Raw genomic sequence first — 20,714 nt, 5'->3', positions numbered from 1 at the left:
TCATCACTGAGGTACCACATCGGTGATTACTTTGTCCTTTAAAATAGTATTGGAGACAGTGGATCGTGTCCTGGACCTCATCACTGCTCATATATCAGGTTCAGCTATATCTGTTTCCCCTAGTGACAGCTGTCTCTTTGATATGTTGCCTATTTAGCCTGTTAATCGACTTTTCATCTGCATTTGGAACTGCTTCTAGTGTAGTGTAGTGTCGGACTGTTGATGGGCCCTCAAAGCTGGGATGCTTTTTTTTTTGCATTCACTAACTTTTGATCTTGTGTTGATCCCTGGAGCCAGGATCCCAGTGAAGCTGGGCAGAGAACTGTAATTCTGTTTTACAGGGAAGTTCAAAACTTTGGGAGGGTAGTTCTGAACTGGAATGAAATCAAATTTCAAAATCTCAAAATTCTTCATGAAACAGAATTGCCATTCTCCACCCAGCTCTCATCTTGACATTAACCTGGGACCTGTTCCTGCATGACCTCCATATGGGGAACTTCCATTGAAACATTGGCAGTTCTGTGCACAGAGGGTGGAATTGACCCCAGTGCAGAGGACCGGAACAAGACCTGTTGTGAGAGCTTAATAGGATTTCAGTCATGTTCAGCTCTTTCCACTCCTTCTGCAATCCTTGTCCTTCCAGACCAAAGCCAGGGTAGGTGTCTGCATTCCCAGCCCCTTTTAACTCAACAGGAACCTCTGGGTGTGGGGTGGCTTGATTCTCTTTTTGAAGGCAGATGACCAGTGTGCCACACAACACTGTTTCTTCAAAAACAAGATACTTAAATAGTAAAGTAAAAGCACAGAGTAAAAAGATTTACAGACAAAACAAAGTTAACCACATCTCTCTCTTGTCTAGGACTGATCTTTGCTATAAGCTTACCAGGCAGGCTGTCTACCTTCAGTTTCCTCAGAGAGAGCATGTTTCTAGTCCATCATGCTGGGCTCCCTTGTCATGCATCTCTGGCTTATGTTTGTTCAACCTTTTGTCATCAACTTATTCCTCTGGTGAATGCATTTCCCTACTCCCACCAAAACCAGTCTGCTTGTTACCCGGGGTTCTTTCAACACAAAGCTCTTGGTAACTTTTACTTTGTGTGAGGAGGTTCAAGAAATAAATCAGAGCAGACATGGCCATCCGACCGATAGATGGCTGACACAAACAGGACAACACAAGAGTGCTTTCACTTAAAGCTAAACTTTACTAGTCTCAAGCACTTACACACATCTGCAACAAGATTAGTAAAACACCCCCAGCCCTTGATAATTACCAAAGCTGAGTGTGGCTCTCGAGTGACACCGTGGCAGCTCGTCTGCCAGTGGGGAACACAAGATGCATCCAGAGGGAGAGACCAGTCCCGAAGAGTCCCCAAACGAGTCCCACTATCTCAAGCTTTTTCCCCTTATTTATACACTAGTAATAGAATGAGATGTCCCTTAAAGAAACCTTGTTAAGTAAGCAGTTTCAAGCAGGAGGTTCCTTCTGATTATTGATTAACTAGGTGTGGGTTTTTCCAAAGTCTGCACTCTGAGACCCCAATAGACGTTCCTGCTCTTTTAAAATGCAGGTATCAGCAACTTCAACACAATTCTTATTAGGAAGGACGCGGGGTCAAGCTGCCCCTTCCATGGCACCCCAAAAACCTCTCCCCTCCTGCCTTGGTCAAGCTGAGTTTGCTGAATGGCAAATTTACAGCTTGCTGACTAGGTTGCTTTTTAACAATAAGCTATAGTGGTTTTAAGCACTTTACTGGCAGGGGCGGCTCTAGACATTTCGCCACCCCAAGCACGGCGGCATGCCGTGGGGGGCGTTCTGCCGGTCGCCGGTCCCGCGGCTCTGTGGACCTCCCGCAGGCATGCCTGCGGAGGGTCTGCTGGTCCCACGGCTCCAAGGAAGCCGCGGGACCAGCAGACCCTCTGCAGACACGCCTGTGTGAGGTCCACCGGAGTCGTGGGACCAGCGGACCCTCCACAGGCATGCAGCCAAAGGCACCCTGCCTGCCGCCCTCCCGGCGATCAGCAGAGCGCCCCCCGTGGCATGCCGCCCCAAGCACGTGCTTGGCGTGCTGGGGCCTGGAGCCGCCCCTGTTTACTGGTTTGCAAAAGTCTCCCTGTACATGCTCACCGCTCCAAAGTTCCGATATAGGCCATCAAATAGCTCCATGTATTGTAACAGCTCTTAAACCAAGACTTTATTGAAGTCTCTATCTGGGAGGATGTTCTCAGAGCACAGACAACCCCCAAGCAAAATACATATTCTGATGTGGGATGTAGAAATCATATTTTGGTAGCAGATCATAATATTTCATTAAAACATCTATCATCTGAGGATCACAGTAACCTTTCTACCATCCCACATTAGCATGGCCTTACCAAATTCACAATCCATTTTAATAAATTTCACAGTCATAGCATTTAAAAAATCTGGAATTTCACGGTTTCAGATATTTAAATCCTAAATTACACGGGGCTGTAACAAAGCATGAATATGTATTTTAAAATGGTAAAATATAAACATGTAAAGCCCTTTAGTCAACGTTTCTCAAACTGGGGTCCCGACGCTAAAGGGAGTCAGAAGGCCGTTGTAAAGGCATCATGGTATTACCACCCTTACTTCCATGCTGCCTTCAGAGCTGGGTGGCCAGAGAGTGGCGGCTGCTGGCTGGGCACCCAGCTCCGAAGGCAGCAGTGCTGCCAGGAGCAGCACAGAAGTGAGGATGGCATATTATGGTGCCCAGCTCTGAAGGCAACACAGAAGTAAGGGTGGCAATACTGCAACCCTCTAAAACAGCCTTGGGATCTTTTGGGTCAGGACCCCCAATTTGAGAAACACTGCCTATAGCATAGAGTAAAAGTACACAAAAGACCAGATTTCCCAAGGGAGACCAGATTTCATGGTCTGTGATGTGTTTTTCGCGGCCATGAATTTGGTAGGGCCCTATATATTAGCAATAGAGGTAGTATAGCTGGTCTGAAAATTTCAAAGATTTTGAAATTGTGTCAAAGAACATGGAGGAAATTGTGCAGAAATGTTTGCAATTTTTCTCTTCCCTTTGCTGACCAGCTCTAATTATTCCTTGTTTCTGGCAACATCCACAGCATGCTAGGTGCTCTGCAGACAGGCAAGATTAAATGGTCCATTTTCAACTGCTGCATTGACTTCATCTCTTCTAACTCGCTTCTGCAGCCCCTCCAGTCTGGCTTCCACCCTCTCCATTCTACTGAGAATATATTTACCAGATGCTCAAATTACCTCTTCCTCCCCAAGCTGCAGGGTCTTCACTGTATCCTTTCTGCTGCCTTTTTTAGTGTTGATCACGCCTTTCCCCTTGACACCTTATCCTTCCTTTGCTTTCATACCCATGTTCTCGCATGGTTCTCCTCCTGTCTCCCTTACTCCTCTTGCAGGTACTCCTCTGGCAGCTCCTGTCCTCCTTTCTCTGCAGGTTTCTCTTTTAGTATGTTCCTCTTCTCCCCCTGCACCTTATGTCTTGCCTACCTTCTCGGCTCACCTGGTTTCTACAATTCTCTTCATATGGATGATTCAGAAGTCTATATCTCAATGCTTGCTCTGTCCCATTCCATCTAGTCCCACACATCTGCCTCTCCTGCATATTGCGTTGGAGGGCCTACTGACAGCTCACACTCAACACAACCAGAACAGAGCTCAATCATTTACCTCCTACAACCTTCAGTTTTCCGCCTTTCTTCTTTCTGTCACTCAGGATTGCAATCTTGGTGTCCCCTCCAATTCCCTTCTCCTTCTCTGCACACATCTAGCTTACCTAAATCTGGTGGTTTCTTTTAATATAATCTTACTAAAATCTCCCTTTCTTTCTATCCTGATGGCTAATGTGCTTGTGAAGCCATTGTTATTTCCATCTTCCTTTGTGATACCCAAATCACTCACTTCTAATCCATCCAAACACTGAAGCCAACATTATCCTCGCCTTTGGATCTGACCATGTCACCCTACTCTTTAAATCAGCCCACCAGCCATTGTCTGTTGTATCAAGTTTAAAGTTCTCATCCTAGCCTTCAAGAGCCTGCCTATCTCCACTGCAGTCGAGAACTAGAATTTGTCTCCCATTGGTGTTCAGTGTTCTCCATCACCCGCATCACTCTGGCCCTGATGACACTGTCATTTCCTTCTGCCACTCCCATCTTCGCACCTTTTTCTATGCTGCTCTTTATGTATGGAATACACCCCTTGTATCCATGTGCTAGCTCCCTCTGCCACTAACATGCACACACACACACACACTTTTATTAAAGTATATCTAAAGATTCTCTTCTTCTATAACACCCACAAATAGAAAAAATGGAAAATATTAGATTAAGAGGGTCGGGAGGATAAGAGGTTTCTCCAAGGTATCTTCCTCCTCTAAATCTCCCAGTGGATCTTGTCTGTGTTCAAGACTGTAAACTGTTTATCCAGAGCACTTTCTTGATAACTGAATCATACAGTTCTGAGCACATTGTTGGCACTTGAAGAAGAAGAAACATTTATACATGTCCATAACTCACCCTTTTGTAGTGCAATGTTATTACTGCTCTGCATCCTAGAAGTAGCACTTCGGTTGTTTACTCCTTTGCTTTCATCATGACCAGACAAGTCACTGAGGAATCAGAATTGAGTCTCAAAGAAGAATAAGTCATTGTTTAATAACAAGCTCAACTTGTCATCCTGATCTAAGTTTCATTAAGACATTGTAACTGACGCTTGGAGAGAAGGGTAGGTCAGAATTCCCCTTTTCCCCAGTGCTAAAAACAGTGGGTTAATACAGTTTCAGAAGACCAAGAAGCAGGTTGTGGAAAGTTTTGTCTTCTTCCCTGAAGGTGAACCCAGGTCCTGGCACAGAGCCACTTTGCTCTACAGCAAAGAAGAAAGAGTAAGTTACTTAAAGTGGGCTATGTAAAGACAGGGAAAGACTACCTGTCATCTCTTTCATGGTAAAGCAGGCTGGGAAAGGAGAGGAGTCTGGGTCCTTTAAAATACAGATACCTCTCTCTCTCTCTCTCTCTCTCTCTCTAAGAATTGTTAGGCAGATAGAACCAAGACAGAAGGAGTCATATGCTGGTCTGAGAGTCACCAAGCAGATTGAACCTATAGGGAATGTAGATAGAGGCTCAGAGAAGCTCATCCATTTGGACAGATTTGGGGGCTTTAACTACTGCTGTATCATGGACATTCTCGATATTTCTGTCACTTTGTATGTTGGGGAACTTATCTGTGTGTTAGACATTGGTATGTCCCATGTTGCAATAAACAACTTGGCCTACATTTTCTGAAGTGATTTTGAGTGCTCAGCATGAATGGTGAACACCCATCCTCTGGAAATCAGATTGATTTCAGGTGTTTCATGTTGGGCACCCAAAAATTGAGGCACCCAAAATTGCTGTCCATTTCTGTGCTCCTTTATCCCACCACGGAATTAGAAGCGTCCGGACACTAGTGCAAACTTTACCACATTCATATCCTTGATAATACACTGATTGTAAGGAAATAGTTTTATGAAGACCTTGTGTATGAGCTAAAATTATTGCCCATTTCTTTGGAGATAGACTAGATTCTTTAAGCACCTCATTACTTTCTCACATTTCTTGCATTATAAATACTTTAATTCAAAAGCTGTTGTAATTCTGTTGTGTGAGGGGTTTTTAAAATTTCTTTTTCCCTTTGATAAGAAAGACACCTCATTTTGAAATTCTCTGGGGTCCCAAGTACAGCTGAAGAGCACAACATTAATCATCTGTTGATATATTTTAGTGTTTGGAATAATTCAATAATTATCTTCAAGTGCAGTTTGTGATGTTACATATTTGATAAAACAGTTAGGAATAAGTATCAGAGGGGTAGCCGTGTTAGTCTGGATCTGTAAAAGCAACAGAGAATCCTGTGGCACCTTATAGACTAACAGACGTTTTGGAGCGTGAGCTTTCGTGGGTGAATACCCACTTCGTCAGATGCAGGTAGTGGAGATTTCCAGGGGCAGGTATATATAGGCAAGCTAGAGATAACGAGAGTTAGTTCAATCAGGGAGGAATGAGGCCACTGTCATAGCAGTGAGGTAGGAAACCAAGGAGAGAGAAACTGGTTCTGTAAACTGGCAAGCCATTCACAGTCCTTTGGTTTAGTCCAAAGCTGATGGTGTCAACATTTGGCAAGATGAACTGAAGCTCAGCAGTTTCTCTTTGAAGTCTGGTCCTGAAGGTTTTTTTGGACTGCAGGATGGCCACTCTTAAGGTCCTCTATAGTGGCCAGGGGAGGTTGAAGTGTTCTCCTACAGGTTTTTGTATATTGCCATTCCTGATATCTGATTTGTGTCCATTTATCCTTTTTCGTAGAGATTGTCCAGTTTGGCCGATGTACATAGCAGAGGGGCATTGCTGGCACATGATGGCGTATATTACATTGGTGGACGTGCAATGTAATATACGCCTTTCAGTGTGCATTGAGGAATTGCAAGCAGCTACTGTGTTTATTATTACTGTGAAATAATTGCATCCTCTCTTTCTATTGCAGTATCTACTAGAAATGAAAAGCTTAATACTGCCTCCTGAACATATTCTGAAGAGAGGGGACAGTGAAGCAATAGCATATGCTTTCTTTCACCTTCAGCACTGGAAAAGGGTAGAGGGGGCACTGAATCTCTTACATTGTACGTGGGAAGGCAGTAAGTAATTCTCTTTCTCAGAAACATTTTACAGGAATTGAAACAATATAACCACATATTTCCATGAAGTATTATGAGTAAATAATCATTTACACGATGCAGCGCCTTCCATCTAAAGCCCTCATAGCACTTCAAACCATTAATGAATTAAACTTCACCGTACCTCTGGGTAGTAGATATGTATTCTTGTTTCATTCTGTAGATGAGTCAAGTTGCCTTTCTTCAGGCCATGCCGAGAAGTTTTTGGCAAAGTTGGCAAGAGAACACAGGAGTCCTGATTCCCAGCCTCCTGCTCACACCAGTAACCACTCCCTTTGTGGAAAATTAAACGTTAACAAACCCTGTCAATGGCCTCTAATGAATTTTGGACCCTCAAATTCTGTGATAATTACAAAGCCAAATATTGCCTAGGAAATATGCCGCTAACAATGAGGAGACTTTTATGATAAGTTTGTATGAGCTATAATATTGTTGTTTAACAGAACTACGTAGGTTTTTTGTTGAGTCTTATTGACACAGAACCCACATACAGCCCCTTTGTGTTGCTACAGAGATGCAAAGGGACTGTAAAACTATCTTAACTGGACAGCTGAGCATTCCCCAACATGTGTGGAATCCCCTTATAACATCTCCTTCCCACTCAGCCTCTGGTATAAGGAGCAATAGGGTGCAGTGCCAGTGCCACTGTGCTCTGGTGATCCCCAGCTGGCATAATGTCAGAGGAACCCTGAAGTCTGCTGAACTCAGTGAGTTTTGGGAGCATAAGGAATGTAGGATCATGCCCCATGGAACTATGTCTCCAAATTCAGGGCCAGGATTAATATACTATAGTATTCCCCCCAGGGACTGCATTAGGGTGACTAATCTGAAGTTCAGTTTTACCTTTCCCATTGTCAGTTTGCAAATACAAACTTCCTTCATTTAACTAGGGGAAAGAAAGCAAAGCCTTGTGCTTAAGGCACAGCACCAAAGACTCAGGAAATCTGGATTCTACTTGCTGTGTGACACTGAGCAAAATTGCTTATCTTCTGTACCTCATTTTGCTCACCCGTAAAATGGGGATGATAATTTATTTCTTCACAGAGGTCTTGTGGATCTTAGTTCATTAATATTTGAGAGCCTGATACTGAAGACACTATAAAATACACATTGTATTATCATGATTAAACCAAATAAATAACATAATGTTTTGTATTCAGTAAGCTCTATTCTTTCCACCCTGGTGATAATACATTTGATATATTTTGTGTGTTTTCAATAACTGTGTTGAATTTTAATTTTGTAAAGGGTTTTCGCCTTTATAACCACTTGAAAAAGAACCCCCAGGAAATTAAAAAAAAAAAGTGGTGTTTAGAATGACCTTCAGTGAAAATGTCTATAGTGACTTTTTTTTCTGTAATCACCATTCACTTCCCCTTTTCTGTTCTGCTCTTTTCTGATTTCCCTCATCTTTGCAGCTTCCCTGTGTTCCATTCTTTCTGTCCTGCTTTTTTCTCTACGTTATGTCTTCATTCAGATCTCACCTTTAAAGTCCCACCATGCCTATCACACTGATAATCCACCAAAGAAATACGTTTTACACAAGCTTAATTAAAGTCAATCATCCTCTCATAAACAATTGGCCTGAATTTTGTCTAATCTAGATTGTACAGTAAACTCTTTGGGAAAGGGATGCACCTGTGTCTATGTATTGTAACACTCCCTGCAGACTGGTGATGCTCAATAAATAATTCAGTTTCCTTGCTGTGTGTGGTTTGCTCCATTGTGTTTGCCCCGCATGTCACACACACACACACGCACGCACTTCAGTATTCTACTTGTTCTCTCACTACTTACTTATTTATCCCCAGATCAGTCCCCTCCATTGTTTCCTTTGTCATCTCCTATTCGTTCCCAATGGCTCACTTTTGATGGTGTTTCTTCCAGAGCTGCACAGAGGATTCAGTGGGCCTGGGGTATTTGGCGGCGAGGGGCCCCCGCTGCCGAATTGCCACCAAAGACCCAGCACTTCGGTGGCGGGTCTCGGGCCGGAAGGACCCCCCACCGCTGCCGAAGACCCTGAGCAGAAGCAGCTCTGGGGGCCCGGGCCCCACGAGAGTTTTCCGGGGCCCCCGGAGCAAATGAAGGACCCCGCTCTAGGGGCCCTGAAAAACTCTCGTGGGGGCCCCTGCGGGGCCTGGGGCAAATTGCCCCACTTGCCCCCCACGCTCTGGTCTTTTCCTCTTCTATTCTGTATTGTTTCTTCTCCTCTGCTCACCATTTCATAGCAATTGTGTTCAGAAAGGCATTACCCCAAGATCATATAATTGCTCATATTAATTTCTTGCTCGGGTTCCTACTGAAGCATTCTTTGCTTTGTATCAATGGGACCTCTTACTACAGTTTGACTATTTTCTCTTTTTCTTCCCTCTACCGCTACTTGAAAATGTATTTTATCCTACACTTGGGTCAATACAAATAATGGCCACTCATTTCCAACTTCTTCTAAAAGGAACAGCTTTAATCTGTTTTGCATTTCAGAGAAATGTAAACAATGGGCCAAATCCTGAGGGCCTTATTCAAATTTTTACTCCTTCCTCACTCAGGCAGATTCCCATTTATTTTAATAGGATTTTGCCTAAGTAAAAACTGAGTCAGAAGCTCAGTGTTTGGCCCTATATTAGTATCTTTCAGTTTCATATCTCTTCTCTAATTAATATTCTTTATAGATGTTGTAAATTAAACATTTGATTATCTTGTGTTATATCATTCTGTCAGTTTCATGTCACTTATATGCAAACAGCTTCCTTGGCATTTCTGTTCTACCAAAATTTAAACTCATATGAATCAATGCAGATGAAGAAAAACTTAACTGGGTCCTAATTCTTCCTGGCAGTGTACAGTACATTGAATGCACCAATGAGTGCAGTACTTGATCACTTGCTGATGCTCTCTGTACTGATATCTGTCTACATAGCAATAATATCTTAAAATTATAGCATGCCATTAAGTTACTTAAACTACCAGCCCCTGTCACTTTACCAGCTTATATGTAGAAAGTTAATGCCTAAAAATGCATATTACTAAATTTTATCTGGGTGGGACTTGGACAAAGTTAAGTGCTAGCATTTCTTAAAGTAAATTACTTCGTGGTACATTTTCACATTTGCTGCTGGGAGGAAAGCAGATTGTTCCTTCTATGGCAAGCTCTAACTGCAACATGTCTAGAAAACCTCATTGGCCTAGCAGTCAGGAGGATTTGTGGTATTTTTAACCACAAAATAATTGTAGCCCCCCTTCCCCTCAACTGCACTCCGCAGTTCAGAAAAGAGTTAGTTTAAAAAAAATAATAATAATTGCATTGGAATATTGGTTATTTCCTGGCATTGTTTCAGTTTTCCACCAATCAAAATGCACTTCCATTTGCAATAAAAGTCAAAAGCCCAAATGATGCTTGTTTTGTTTGGCTTGTGCAGATATTATATGCAGAAAAGTCCTTAATTGCAAATACGTCTGAGTTGCAAAGGTTTCCAAGATAAATGACTCCCACCCAGCACCACCATCACCATGCAGGAATCAAACCAGATACTTACTTACACCACACTCCCTCTTGTTTAATATGCAGCTGGTGTTCAGTTTTATTAGGCTTCTGATTTGACAAGTTGAGAGAGACAATGCACCGCACAACAGACATTGACTGGTGGTCAGACCACTGACACTATGTATTCAAGTGCATCTGTTGGGTCAACTCTGAGAGGAGAAAAGCAGGCTACTGCTCCAGTCATATCCAGCAGGAAGACATACTGTGCAAATCCGTGGAAAGAAAGGGAAGTTGGCACAGCCCCCGAGACCCTGTCCAAATGGTATCTCCTGTGCCCCATGCCAGCCGTGTGAGGTTTACTACAGCTGCAGGCCTACTCTAATCTCCACAGGGAAGAAAGGGGCAAGATTTGTGAGAGGCTAGTTGAGAGAGTATGTTAAAGTATTTGTTTGAAATTCCTGCTCCCTTCAGCTGCTGCTCAGGTCGCAACCACAGAGCAATTCCCTGGCCCAAATTGCCTGATTTCCTCAGCGTTGGTTGTGGTAGTGCAGAGTTTCCACATATAGGAATGAAGAGTCAAAGGGTCAGGATTTGGTCCAATGAGGGGTTATTTCATGTGCAAACTAACACACCCTTTACTTGCTCCCAGGAAAAAACCACACGGAATCTGGGCTTAAAATAAAGTATTGTTAATTAATTCATAGAATCACAAAAAAGTAGGGCTCGAAGGGACCTTGAGAGGTCATCTAGGCCAGGCCCCTGCACTGAGGCAAGACCAAATAAACTAGACCATCCCTGGCAAGTCTTTTCTAACCTGTTCTTAAAAACGTCCCATGATGGGGATTCCACAATCTCCCTTGGAATCCTATTCCAGAATTTAACTACCCTTCTAGTTAGAAAGTTTTTCTTAATATCTAAAGGTATGTCTACTCTATGGGATTATTCCGATTTTACATAAACCGGTTTTGTAAAACAGATTGTATAAAGTCGAGTGCACGCGGCCACACTAAGCACATTAATTCGGCAGTGTGCGTCCATCGAGGCTAGCTTCGATTTCGAAGTGTTGCACTGTGGGTAGCTATCCCGTAGCTATCCATATGTCCCGCAGTCTCCCTCCGCCCATTGGAATTCTGGGGTTGAGATTCCAGCGCGTGATGGTGCAAAAAAACTGTGTCGCAGTGATTTCTGGGTAAATTTCGTCACTACGATTCTCTCTCCTCCTCGTGAAAGCACGTCAGACAATCATTTTGTGCCCTTTTTTCGCTGGAATGCCCTGCAGAAGCCATAGCACGGCAACATGGAGCCCGTTTTGCCTTTTGTTCACTTCACCGTTATGTGTATGGATTGCCAAGACAGGCGGTACTGCACGAAGTGCTACACGCACGCATTCATTTGCCATTGCAAGGTAGCAAGATGATTACCATCGTTCTGTACATCTGCTGTGCCATTGAAATTGGCGTGAAGATGACGGTTATCAGTCGTTCTTACCATCTGCTGCTGCATGGGTGCTCCTTGGCTGGCTTTAGCTGAGGTCGGCCGGGGGCGCAGAGACAAAATGGAATGACTCTCCGAAGTCAATCCCTCCTTTAAGTATCTAAAAATAGAGTCAGTCCTTACTCCTAGACCAGAAGAACCAGAGAGCAAGCCGCTCGGTCTCAGAATCCCGCAGAATGATGAGCTATGCCATTCACGGGGGCGATGCCCCTGCAACAACCCCACCCGTTGTTCCCTTCTCCCTCACACCCTTTCATGGTGTACCGTGGCTAAGTGTTCCCATCTTGTAATGATGAAGTCATAAAGATCAGGAAGTAAGAACCACTGCACTTGGTTAGTAGATGAAAAATGAAGGGGAGCAGCTCGCAGCTTTGATTAAGTCCAGGCATGACAACTTAATACTGGGGGGAGAGTGAGCCAGCATCCCATGCTTATGACTTAGTCGGCTAGTACATGAATTCTCTTTATATTTTAGACATGCACAGGAGAGGGGCCCTGACTGTCCGGCTTCAGCCCTCCATTAGTTATTGATGTAGATCTAATGGTTAGCACAGCCGGTTACGTCTGTACCCTTCTACCAGAAGAATACCAGCGGTCATTCCCATGTTTACCCAGGCGCCACGGACGCCGACCTCACCTGATGGCCAGCCAGGAAGCATCCACCAGGATGTATGACGAATGATGATATGCAAGATCACTATTTTGTCCATCTGCCTCGGGTGAGGAGGAGAGGATGTTGGCTATTCAATAGACCGCAGTAAACGGCGGTGTCACAAGCAGGCATGCGAGTCGACATAGGTGACAGTTTGAAAAAAGTCATGAAACGATTTTCTTTCCCTTTTTCTTTCATGTGCTAGGTGGTAGGGAGGTAAATTTGACGACTCTATACCCTGAACACCACGAGACAATGTGTTTAGGACCCTACGACATGGGAGCCTCAGGCCAAGAATGCAAATGCTGTTTTTGGAGACTGCGAGAGACTTGGTGATAGCTGCGGTCTCCGTACCCCCCCCCTCCGCTCAAATGACGTCCATCTGATTCTTGGCTTCGCTCTCCTCCGCACTGTGCTGTGGCTCGTCTCATCATGACTGGAGAATTTTTTTTCAAATGCTTGCTCATTTCATCTTCTTAACGACTTGAAGAAAACGAGATTGTGATTCCCCATACAGCGTCAGATCCAGTATCCACCATAACAGCCCAATGCTTGGAGCCCTTTTGGATTTTGGGACTGTATGCACCATTCCGTTTGCTGATCAGAAGCTCCCGTGGCAACCGGATACTTGGTACATTCAAAAGTTTCCTGGTGTCTTCTCCGTGGTTGGGATACCTTGGGCTTTTCCTGTTTACCTGGCCAGTGCATCCGAGTTCAGATTGCTGTCCAGAGCAGCCACAATGGTGCACTGTGGGATACCGCCCGGAGGCCAATACCGTCGATTTGCGGCCACATTAACCCTAATCCGATATGGTAATACCGATTTCAGCGCTACTCCTCTCATCAGGGAGGAGTAGAGAAACTGGTTTAAAGAGCCCTTTATATCAATATAAAGGGCCTCGTTGTGTGGACGGGTGCAGCGTTAAATCGGTTTAATGCTGCTAAAATCGGTTTATACGCGTAGTGTAGACCAGGCCTAACCTAAATCTCCCTTGCTGCAGATTACGCCCACTACTCTCTCCTACCTTCAGTGGACATGTGGTCTGACCCCTGGTCACATCTGTTGTGAGGTGAATTGTCTTTCCCCACCTAGACAATTGATCACTGTCCTTTTTATAACAGCCCTTAGTATATATGAAGATTGTTATATGGTCTCCCCTCAGTCTCTTTTCTCAAGACTAAACAGGCCAAGTTTTTTTACCCTTTCCTCATAGCTCAGGTTTTCTAAATCTTTTATCACTTTTATTGCTCTTCTCCAGACTATCTCCAGTTTGTCCACTTCTTTCCTTATGTGTGAGGCCTCACCAGTGCTATGTAGAGCACTTTGAAAGCATCTGGAAGATGAAAAAGCGCTTTATGTCTTGTTGTGTATTAAAGCATTCACATGGGTTTATATTTAAAAAGGTCTTGAGATAAAACCACCCATCAATCAAAGTACATTTTGTTTAAACAGTGTTATTGTAGTTTCCATTTCGGTTCATTACTTCCTGAAGGAGATCTTATAACATAAATTGTTAAAGTAAATCACATTAAACATTTTCCTAGAAGCTGGTCCTGCTTAGAGAGGTTTCTAGTTTCTTTCAGAGTGGGTCTGACATGGGTTGCAGTGTTGTGCAGGGAGAGCTATCTTTTATACTTTCCAGCAGTGCCATGCTAGTCTTTCCTCATATTAAAATCACTGATTGAAACAGCATGAATCTTTCATTTCTGAAAAGCTCAGGACCAGAGAGTTTTTAATATTTTAATCTCTAAGAAATTTCTGTTACTTCAGGAAAATTGATAACATTTTTTACCTCAGCAAACCGTAAATGGACAGGATCTCTCCTAGAGTTTAGAAAGGTTTATATGCTCTTTAGCAAGACGTTATTACCTTTGAGCGATATAACTATAGTGTAGCTTGACTGCATTCCAGAGGCTGGAATCACATACATGATGTTTTTATTTTTCAATAATATTCAGATACCAGAATAAAACACATATGTTAGCTAAAGCTGGTTACAGTGGAACACTGTCATTCTTCATTGAGAGCATTCTTTCTTGTTTATTATTATTTTAAACAAATACACTGAAAATACAGTGTAGGATGTAATCACAATTACTTTAAATGTATTTACAACTGAAAATATTGTGGTACACAGCAATCATTCATTCTTAATACAATTCCTCATTGCCCTGTGTGAGATATATCATGGAGCACTGCTGTGTGTGTGTGTGTGTGTGTGTGTGTGTGTGTGTGTGTGTGTGTGTTCTGCACCTACAGCATATAGTACTTAGAGGACATCTGTTGAGGAAAAATTGCTTCAATGAATGATGTTCATAGGAATAGTGAGAATAACATGTTGATGACATCTTAACAGTGGGACTAGCATATAGGATAATAGAAAAGGATGGATTGATTGCAAAACTATAATTCAGTCAAGGGTTCTGATGGTTCCATAAACCACAGGAGTATAACTCAGGTGGTCTATGACATCATCAGAATACAGATTTAGCAATCAATTTGCCTCCCTGTCTGTTATTATTTTAGATTTCAATGTTACACATATTTTTTAAAAATACAAAAGATCAAGTCACAGATTAAATAATATTTGAATGCTCATACTGGAAACCTTGCTTGATCTGCTACATTTAAAAAGAATGCATTACTGGAATCTGGTTTTAATCATTCTTTAATAAACTGAGATTGCCAAATGAACAAATACAACCCACATTATCATGTTGGAAACATGGAGATATCTCCTAACTGGCAGACTGTTTGTTACATGTTTTGTTGCAGGTGTATCCTGGGTTATTCACTGGGGCATCATACTGCTTTCTTCCTGCATGCAAAACTCCTACTAAAGTCAGTGGAAATTTTGTGTGATCAGAAAAATGCAAGTATTGGGCCCAAACTGGTAGCACTGTTTTGAGGTTCTCTCTGTAAATAACGTAGGGCTGATGTACCATTGCTACTCTTCCCCCCCTCCACCCCGAATCTCAAATGTCTTGGAAACTCTAAAAATTTTAAGTCAAAATTTTCAAATTTAAATATCTAAATTTAGGTACCTGACACCCTGATCATGCAAGCAAATAGTTATGTGGTCAACTTGACTCTTGTAAAGTGGTCCCACCGACTCCAATGAGACTATAGATGTGAGTAAAAATTCAATATGTGGATAAGAGTTTGCCGGATTGAGGGCTAAATGCATATTCAGACGGTTAAATAAGTATTTTGTGCCCTGATAGTAGGCACACAAGTATGAAAATTTTGGATTTAGTGCTTAGTTTGTTTTTGCTTTTCAAAATTGTTAATACATGTAAAGTGCCTTGCTGAATATGTCATGCAAATACTGCACTCACAATAAACTGTCCAATGTGTTATTATTGTCTTTTTCAGCTTTCAGAATGATCCCCTATCCTTTGGAAAAAGGACACCTTTTTTACCCCTACCCCATCTGTACAGAAACAGCAGACAGAGAACTACTTCCATGTAAGTCTGAATTTTTTCTCTTTTTTATCCCTGGTTCTTGGCACAAAAGGGTTGTTTATCACAGTTCTTCAGTACTGGCCTCCACTGATGATTCTTAAATTGGGTTCACTGGATTAGAACGGTTGGCTGACAGTGAATCTTGAGAGTTCACTTGATTGTTAAAATGGTTATTCATAGTTACAGCTCATAAAGTTTTAGATATCTTTATTGATGTCAAAAAAAAAAATCACATTACCTTGGGGATGTCCTTCTTTTAAAAATCTGTTGTTTCTTTCTTGCCAAGACAGACAAAGTATGTTTGTTCCTTTATCTGGGATATCATACCATCAAACTAAAAATACAGTTGTCCTCCCCTGTAGTCCTAGTGCAGAAAACCACTATCTAAATTCAAGGCAGTTTTGCCTTCCCAAGACTTCAGGATTGAGCCTGCATAAGGACCATTAACCAAGTACCAAGTTATTGTGACCTTTTGTAAGACAGCTATTGTAAGAGACGCTAGTCACAAAAAGAGTTTTCTTCATGTAATGACGTGTGTGATTCTTATATTGTGAAATTACACCAGTCATTTATTATTATGACTTTGTAAAGCGCCAAGAGTGTTCTAAATACTGTGAAGGATACAGATATAAAGATGGTCCCCTGCCCTTGAAGAGTTTTACTGTTGAAGTCAATGGGACCGCTTGCCTTGCATAAAGTTAAACACGGGTCACTCTTTGCAGTATCAGGCCTAACTGGTCAGTCCTGGAAATGTCACACCCTGTTTCCCATTGAAGTCAATGGGACTTGGTTGGTGAGCACAGATGCTCACGCGGGGATGTTTGCAGGATCAGGTTCTGAAAGGCAGACATAAGATGCACTGGGGTAGGGCCGGATCCAGGTTTTCTGCCGCCCCAAGCAGCAAAAAAAAAGCCGCAACAGCGCAATTGCGCCGCTCCACTCTTCAGCGGCAATTCGGCAGCAGGTCCTTCGTTCCAAGAGGGACTGAGGGACCCGCCACCGAATTGCCACCAAAGACCTGGACGTGCCGCCCCAGTAGTGGCCGGAATGCCACCCCTTGATATTGGTGGCCCCAAGCACATGCTTCCTTAGCTGGTGCCTGGAGCTGGCCCTGCACTGTGGAACTCAAAAAAGGGAGTAAATTTCAATTATTTTTTGAAAATAAATGAAGATGTGCTTGTGTTCCATTTGCGTTTGTGTCTCTTCTGGAATAGGTCTGTCTTTTATAACAACTCCCATTTGGGCTAAGTTATGTTTAACCATTCTTAATAAATCTATCTGGGTAGACTATAGGGAGAAGTAATATAGCAAGAGTCCCCTCATTGTCAGGCCCTTTTTTCACAACACGTTCTCTCAGATATTGCACAGTAATCCTAGGCAACCAGCTCTATCTCCCCCCGCCATTATAATCACCCTAATTATAACAATAGCTCTTAGGACTCTCTGAATACTTTACTCCAAGGGATACTGTTAAATGGAGGGTGGAGTGTCAGAGAAATTTGGGAATGACAAAATGATACAGAATAGTCTGCATTATCCTTTCTAGGTGCAAAATTAATTGCTGTTGTCAGACGGTAGAAGCAAGGGACTGTTTAATACCGTATATTGATGGTAATGTTTTGCTCTGATGATTGTGAGAAATGCCTTTTGCTGTCAAATCTCTTGGGTTTGAGGACAGAAGGTTTTCACATACTGTGAGAGACATAGGTTGCGTAGAGGTCCTTTACACCACATGCCTGTCTAAACCTTTAATTGCTTATATTTTAAAGGTAACTTTCGGTAGGTAATTTGAAGGGAGAGTCTCTGCTGAAATGATATCATAGCTCTGGGGTTTGTGTGAGGAACAGTTTGCTTAAAATGAAAGAGAGATTGAAAAGAGTAACCCTGGCTAAGTACAAACGTCAACCAAACCTAATTTTTGCTTTAACTGGTTAATGAACTACAACAATAGATTGGATATTTCAGTCAAAGACAGAAGCGGGAGCCTGCATTTGAATGCTTGTGCAGTTGTAATCTGCAATTTGATACTTACATATATGATTTAAATGAAATTATCTAACCGTATTTCTCCTGAAAACAGTTTGCTGATTTTTTTAAGGGAACAAGATTTGCAGGCCCCAAACTCTAACACACTTGAAATTGCTATTTTTATTTTAACCATTCAAAGATTCCTTATGGGCCCATCAGATGAGAGCTGCAACAGTCCAAACTTGAGGTTGTGCTGTCCTGTACCATGCTGCTTGACTGCCCTGTTTCTATGACCCAGCAGGTGCAAAATAATCAGGCTTTGAGCAGGATTCTTGCAAATCTTGAGCCATACCTGCCCATAAAAATGGAGAAGGCAGGCAGAGTAGAAGAATGGTGTGATATGTATGTATACAACCATGACATTTAAAATTAAAAAATAAGCTGGTACAGCAAGTCTAACTTTAGATCTACCAGGTGGGAGAGTATCCTTTTCAGAGAAAAACTATTGTCATTTCAAAGGCAAGCACTGATCCTGACTAGAACTTAAAAGTAGGGATGGAATGGGAGACACAGTTCGACAAAACAAGAACTGGCCAGAACATTTGCCATACTGGCCAGATCTCCCAACCTGAATCTGAGCCATCATAAACGGTTTGATTAAGTGAAACTTTCCTCCAGGCAAGTTCCATTCTTAGCTCTGGGATAGTTCTTCCCCCAAGAGCATATTGTGGGTCTCTTCAGGCCAAAGCCAGAAACTTTTCTGTTTGCCTTTTAGTTTGTATTTGTTGTTGTTGTATTTTTTTATCCCTCATATACATCATATGGTAGTTTGTGAAATGGTTTCTTTCCTCGTCTTTATTTCAGCAAGTTTCCCTAGCTTGCATAAATTACATTAGTTAATGCACATCGGCACCTAAAACAATAAATGTATTATTAATATGGTGATGGAGATGCAGAAGGAACAGGAAAGCAAACGGCTAGTGGTGGAATGGAATGGAAGGGAGGCTATGCTGGGATGAGTCAAGGAAGACACAGAATATTATAGTGGAAGGAAGAGTCTGTTAAAGGGTGGGATAATGGGAAGAGGAGTCTCAAATGATTCTGGCGTTCAGAACCTTTAGATGTGTCTTTCTGCTAAACCAAACCTCGGAACCTTTGTGGCTTCTTTGTAACTGCTTAATCCTCATGAAAAGGTATTTTACCTACACCATGTTTTTCCTTTCTGCTTTCCTCTGCAGCATTTCATGAAGTTTCAGTTTATCCCAAGAAAGAGCTTCCTTTCTTTATACTCTTCACTGCTGGATTATGTTCCTTCACAGCCATGCTAGCCCTCCTGACACATCAGTTCCCAGAGCTTATGGGGGTCTTCGCAAAAGCTGTGAGTATTCACTGACACTCCTTGGTTTCTGAGTAAATACAAACACAAAACGTAAAGGGAAATGCACAAATAAAATGGCGCTGAGCTAGACATTGCTGGACATGAAGTGTCTGAATATTTGTTAGTACAAAAGGAGCATCCAGGGATCTGTCACTGAACAGGAGAACATTTAGAAATCATGTAAGGAGCTAATCAGTAAAATACACTCCAGTCTTTCCTCTGTGGATTATCTAACTCTGTTGTTGGTCTTAGTTCCTTGTCACTCTGCCAAAAAGGAGGGGGATATCTGCGTTTTCATGGATAATCCAATAAAGTAAACTAATAACAGATTGCAGAGCCCCAGCCTGTTCAGAAAAATAAATTGTAAGCCTATGCGAGGTTGTGATAACTACACAGTACTTCCCAGTGCAAGACAGGGACAGCACAAACTCTTTAGTGCCAGAAAAAATGTGGTTCAGTGTTAACCAAATCAAATTGCAGGGTCTTTTTCTGAAACTGCAACAAATGAGACAGCCTCAGTGTTTGTGTCCAGACCTCTTATTCCAGTTGTCTATTACATGCATCTGCTGAGGGCACTACTAATTCTGCTTTTCTGGCCACTGAGCTTTAATATGGGGAAAACAAGTTGCCCTCCAACTTGCTTTTTTCCTTGCAATGTCTAAGAGCATCACTACTCTGATTTTTGCAGCAACAGGGGGCATGTGGGAAATTCACTTCCCAGCAAAGTTCCAGCAAGACCATTACTCCCTCCTCCAAGAAATGCTGAGAACCCAGAGCAGTTATTTATTATTTAATGTACTTCTTATTCCTCTGCACTCATTTAGTTTTTTTCGGGAGTGGAGGAGGCTTTGATAGTGCTCTCAAGGTATCCCAAGGCTCATTCATTAGCGGCTTTCTCAAGACCTCATATCCTTCTGACCAGGAAGGATTGTCCAGGGACCCCTTTTGGAGTCAACCAGCTACTCCCTCAGCCAGGCTGGTCAAACATTCAGTGCTTTATTCCCAAGCACTCGTAGTAGTTTGTGTCTGTTATGGCAGTGGCTCTTGCATTAAGAATTTGTGTGTCTGCAAGGGAAGAGGACAGATGACTTGATCAGTTGGGGTAAAAGCTAACATGTCTGTCAACAGAAAAAATACAATGACCTGCTTGAAACAGCCCTTTCTGCATTCAGCCGCGAGTGTATCTGTAGGTGTTCAGTGGATGGCATGTGCTATTATTACTGTTGTTGTTGTTTGTTATTATTATTATGGACATGGAACAAGACCTCATCCTGCTAAGTGTTGTACAAACCTAGAACAAAAAGATGGTCCCTGGCTCAGAATTTACTCGAAGTATAAGGGACAAGAGACAAAAGATGGATACAGACAGACAGTACAAGGGAACAATGAGACAAAACACTTGGAAGGTGGTGAGGTGATAGGGAATAGCCAGCACGGATTTGTAAAGAACAAATCGTGTCAAACCAATCTGATATCTCTCTTTGATAGGATAACGAGCCTTGTGGATAGGGGAGAAGCGGTGGATGTGGTATACCTAGACTTTAGTAAGGCATTTGATA

At 42.5% G+C, this 20,714-nt stretch overlaps 1 protein-coding gene across 3 annotated transcripts in view; it reads left to right on the top strand.

Annotated features, from left to right (window-relative positions):
- ST7 (suppression of tumorigenicity 7) overlaps positions 1 to 20,714 on the top strand; it is a 253,873-nt gene that overhangs the window by 221,402 nt on the left and 11,757 nt on the right. For 2 of the 3 annotated variants that reach the window (XM_032803953.2, XM_032803956.2), the window contains exons 12-14: positions 6,527 to 6,677; positions 15,720 to 15,812; positions 19,016 to 19,155. In XM_032803953.2, the coding sequence (XP_032659844.1) occupies positions 6,527 to 6,677; positions 15,720 to 15,812; positions 19,016 to 19,155 (384 nt within the window). The remainder of the gene's footprint in view (positions 1 to 6,526; positions 6,678 to 15,719; positions 15,813 to 19,015; positions 19,156 to 20,714) is intronic. The other variant, XM_032803955.2, reaches the window with a different exon arrangement.

Source organism: Chelonoidis abingdonii, chromosome 1 (assembly GCF_003597395.2).
Source record: "Chelonoidis abingdonii isolate Lonesome George chromosome 1, CheloAbing_2.0, whole genome shotgun sequence".
In the NCBI taxonomy this organism is placed as follows: domain Eukaryota; kingdom Metazoa; phylum Chordata; order Testudines; family Testudinidae; genus Chelonoidis; species Chelonoidis abingdonii.
The sequence above is the reverse complement of the archived record's forward strand: the minus strand, read 5'-3'. Positions and strand labels throughout refer to the sequence as shown.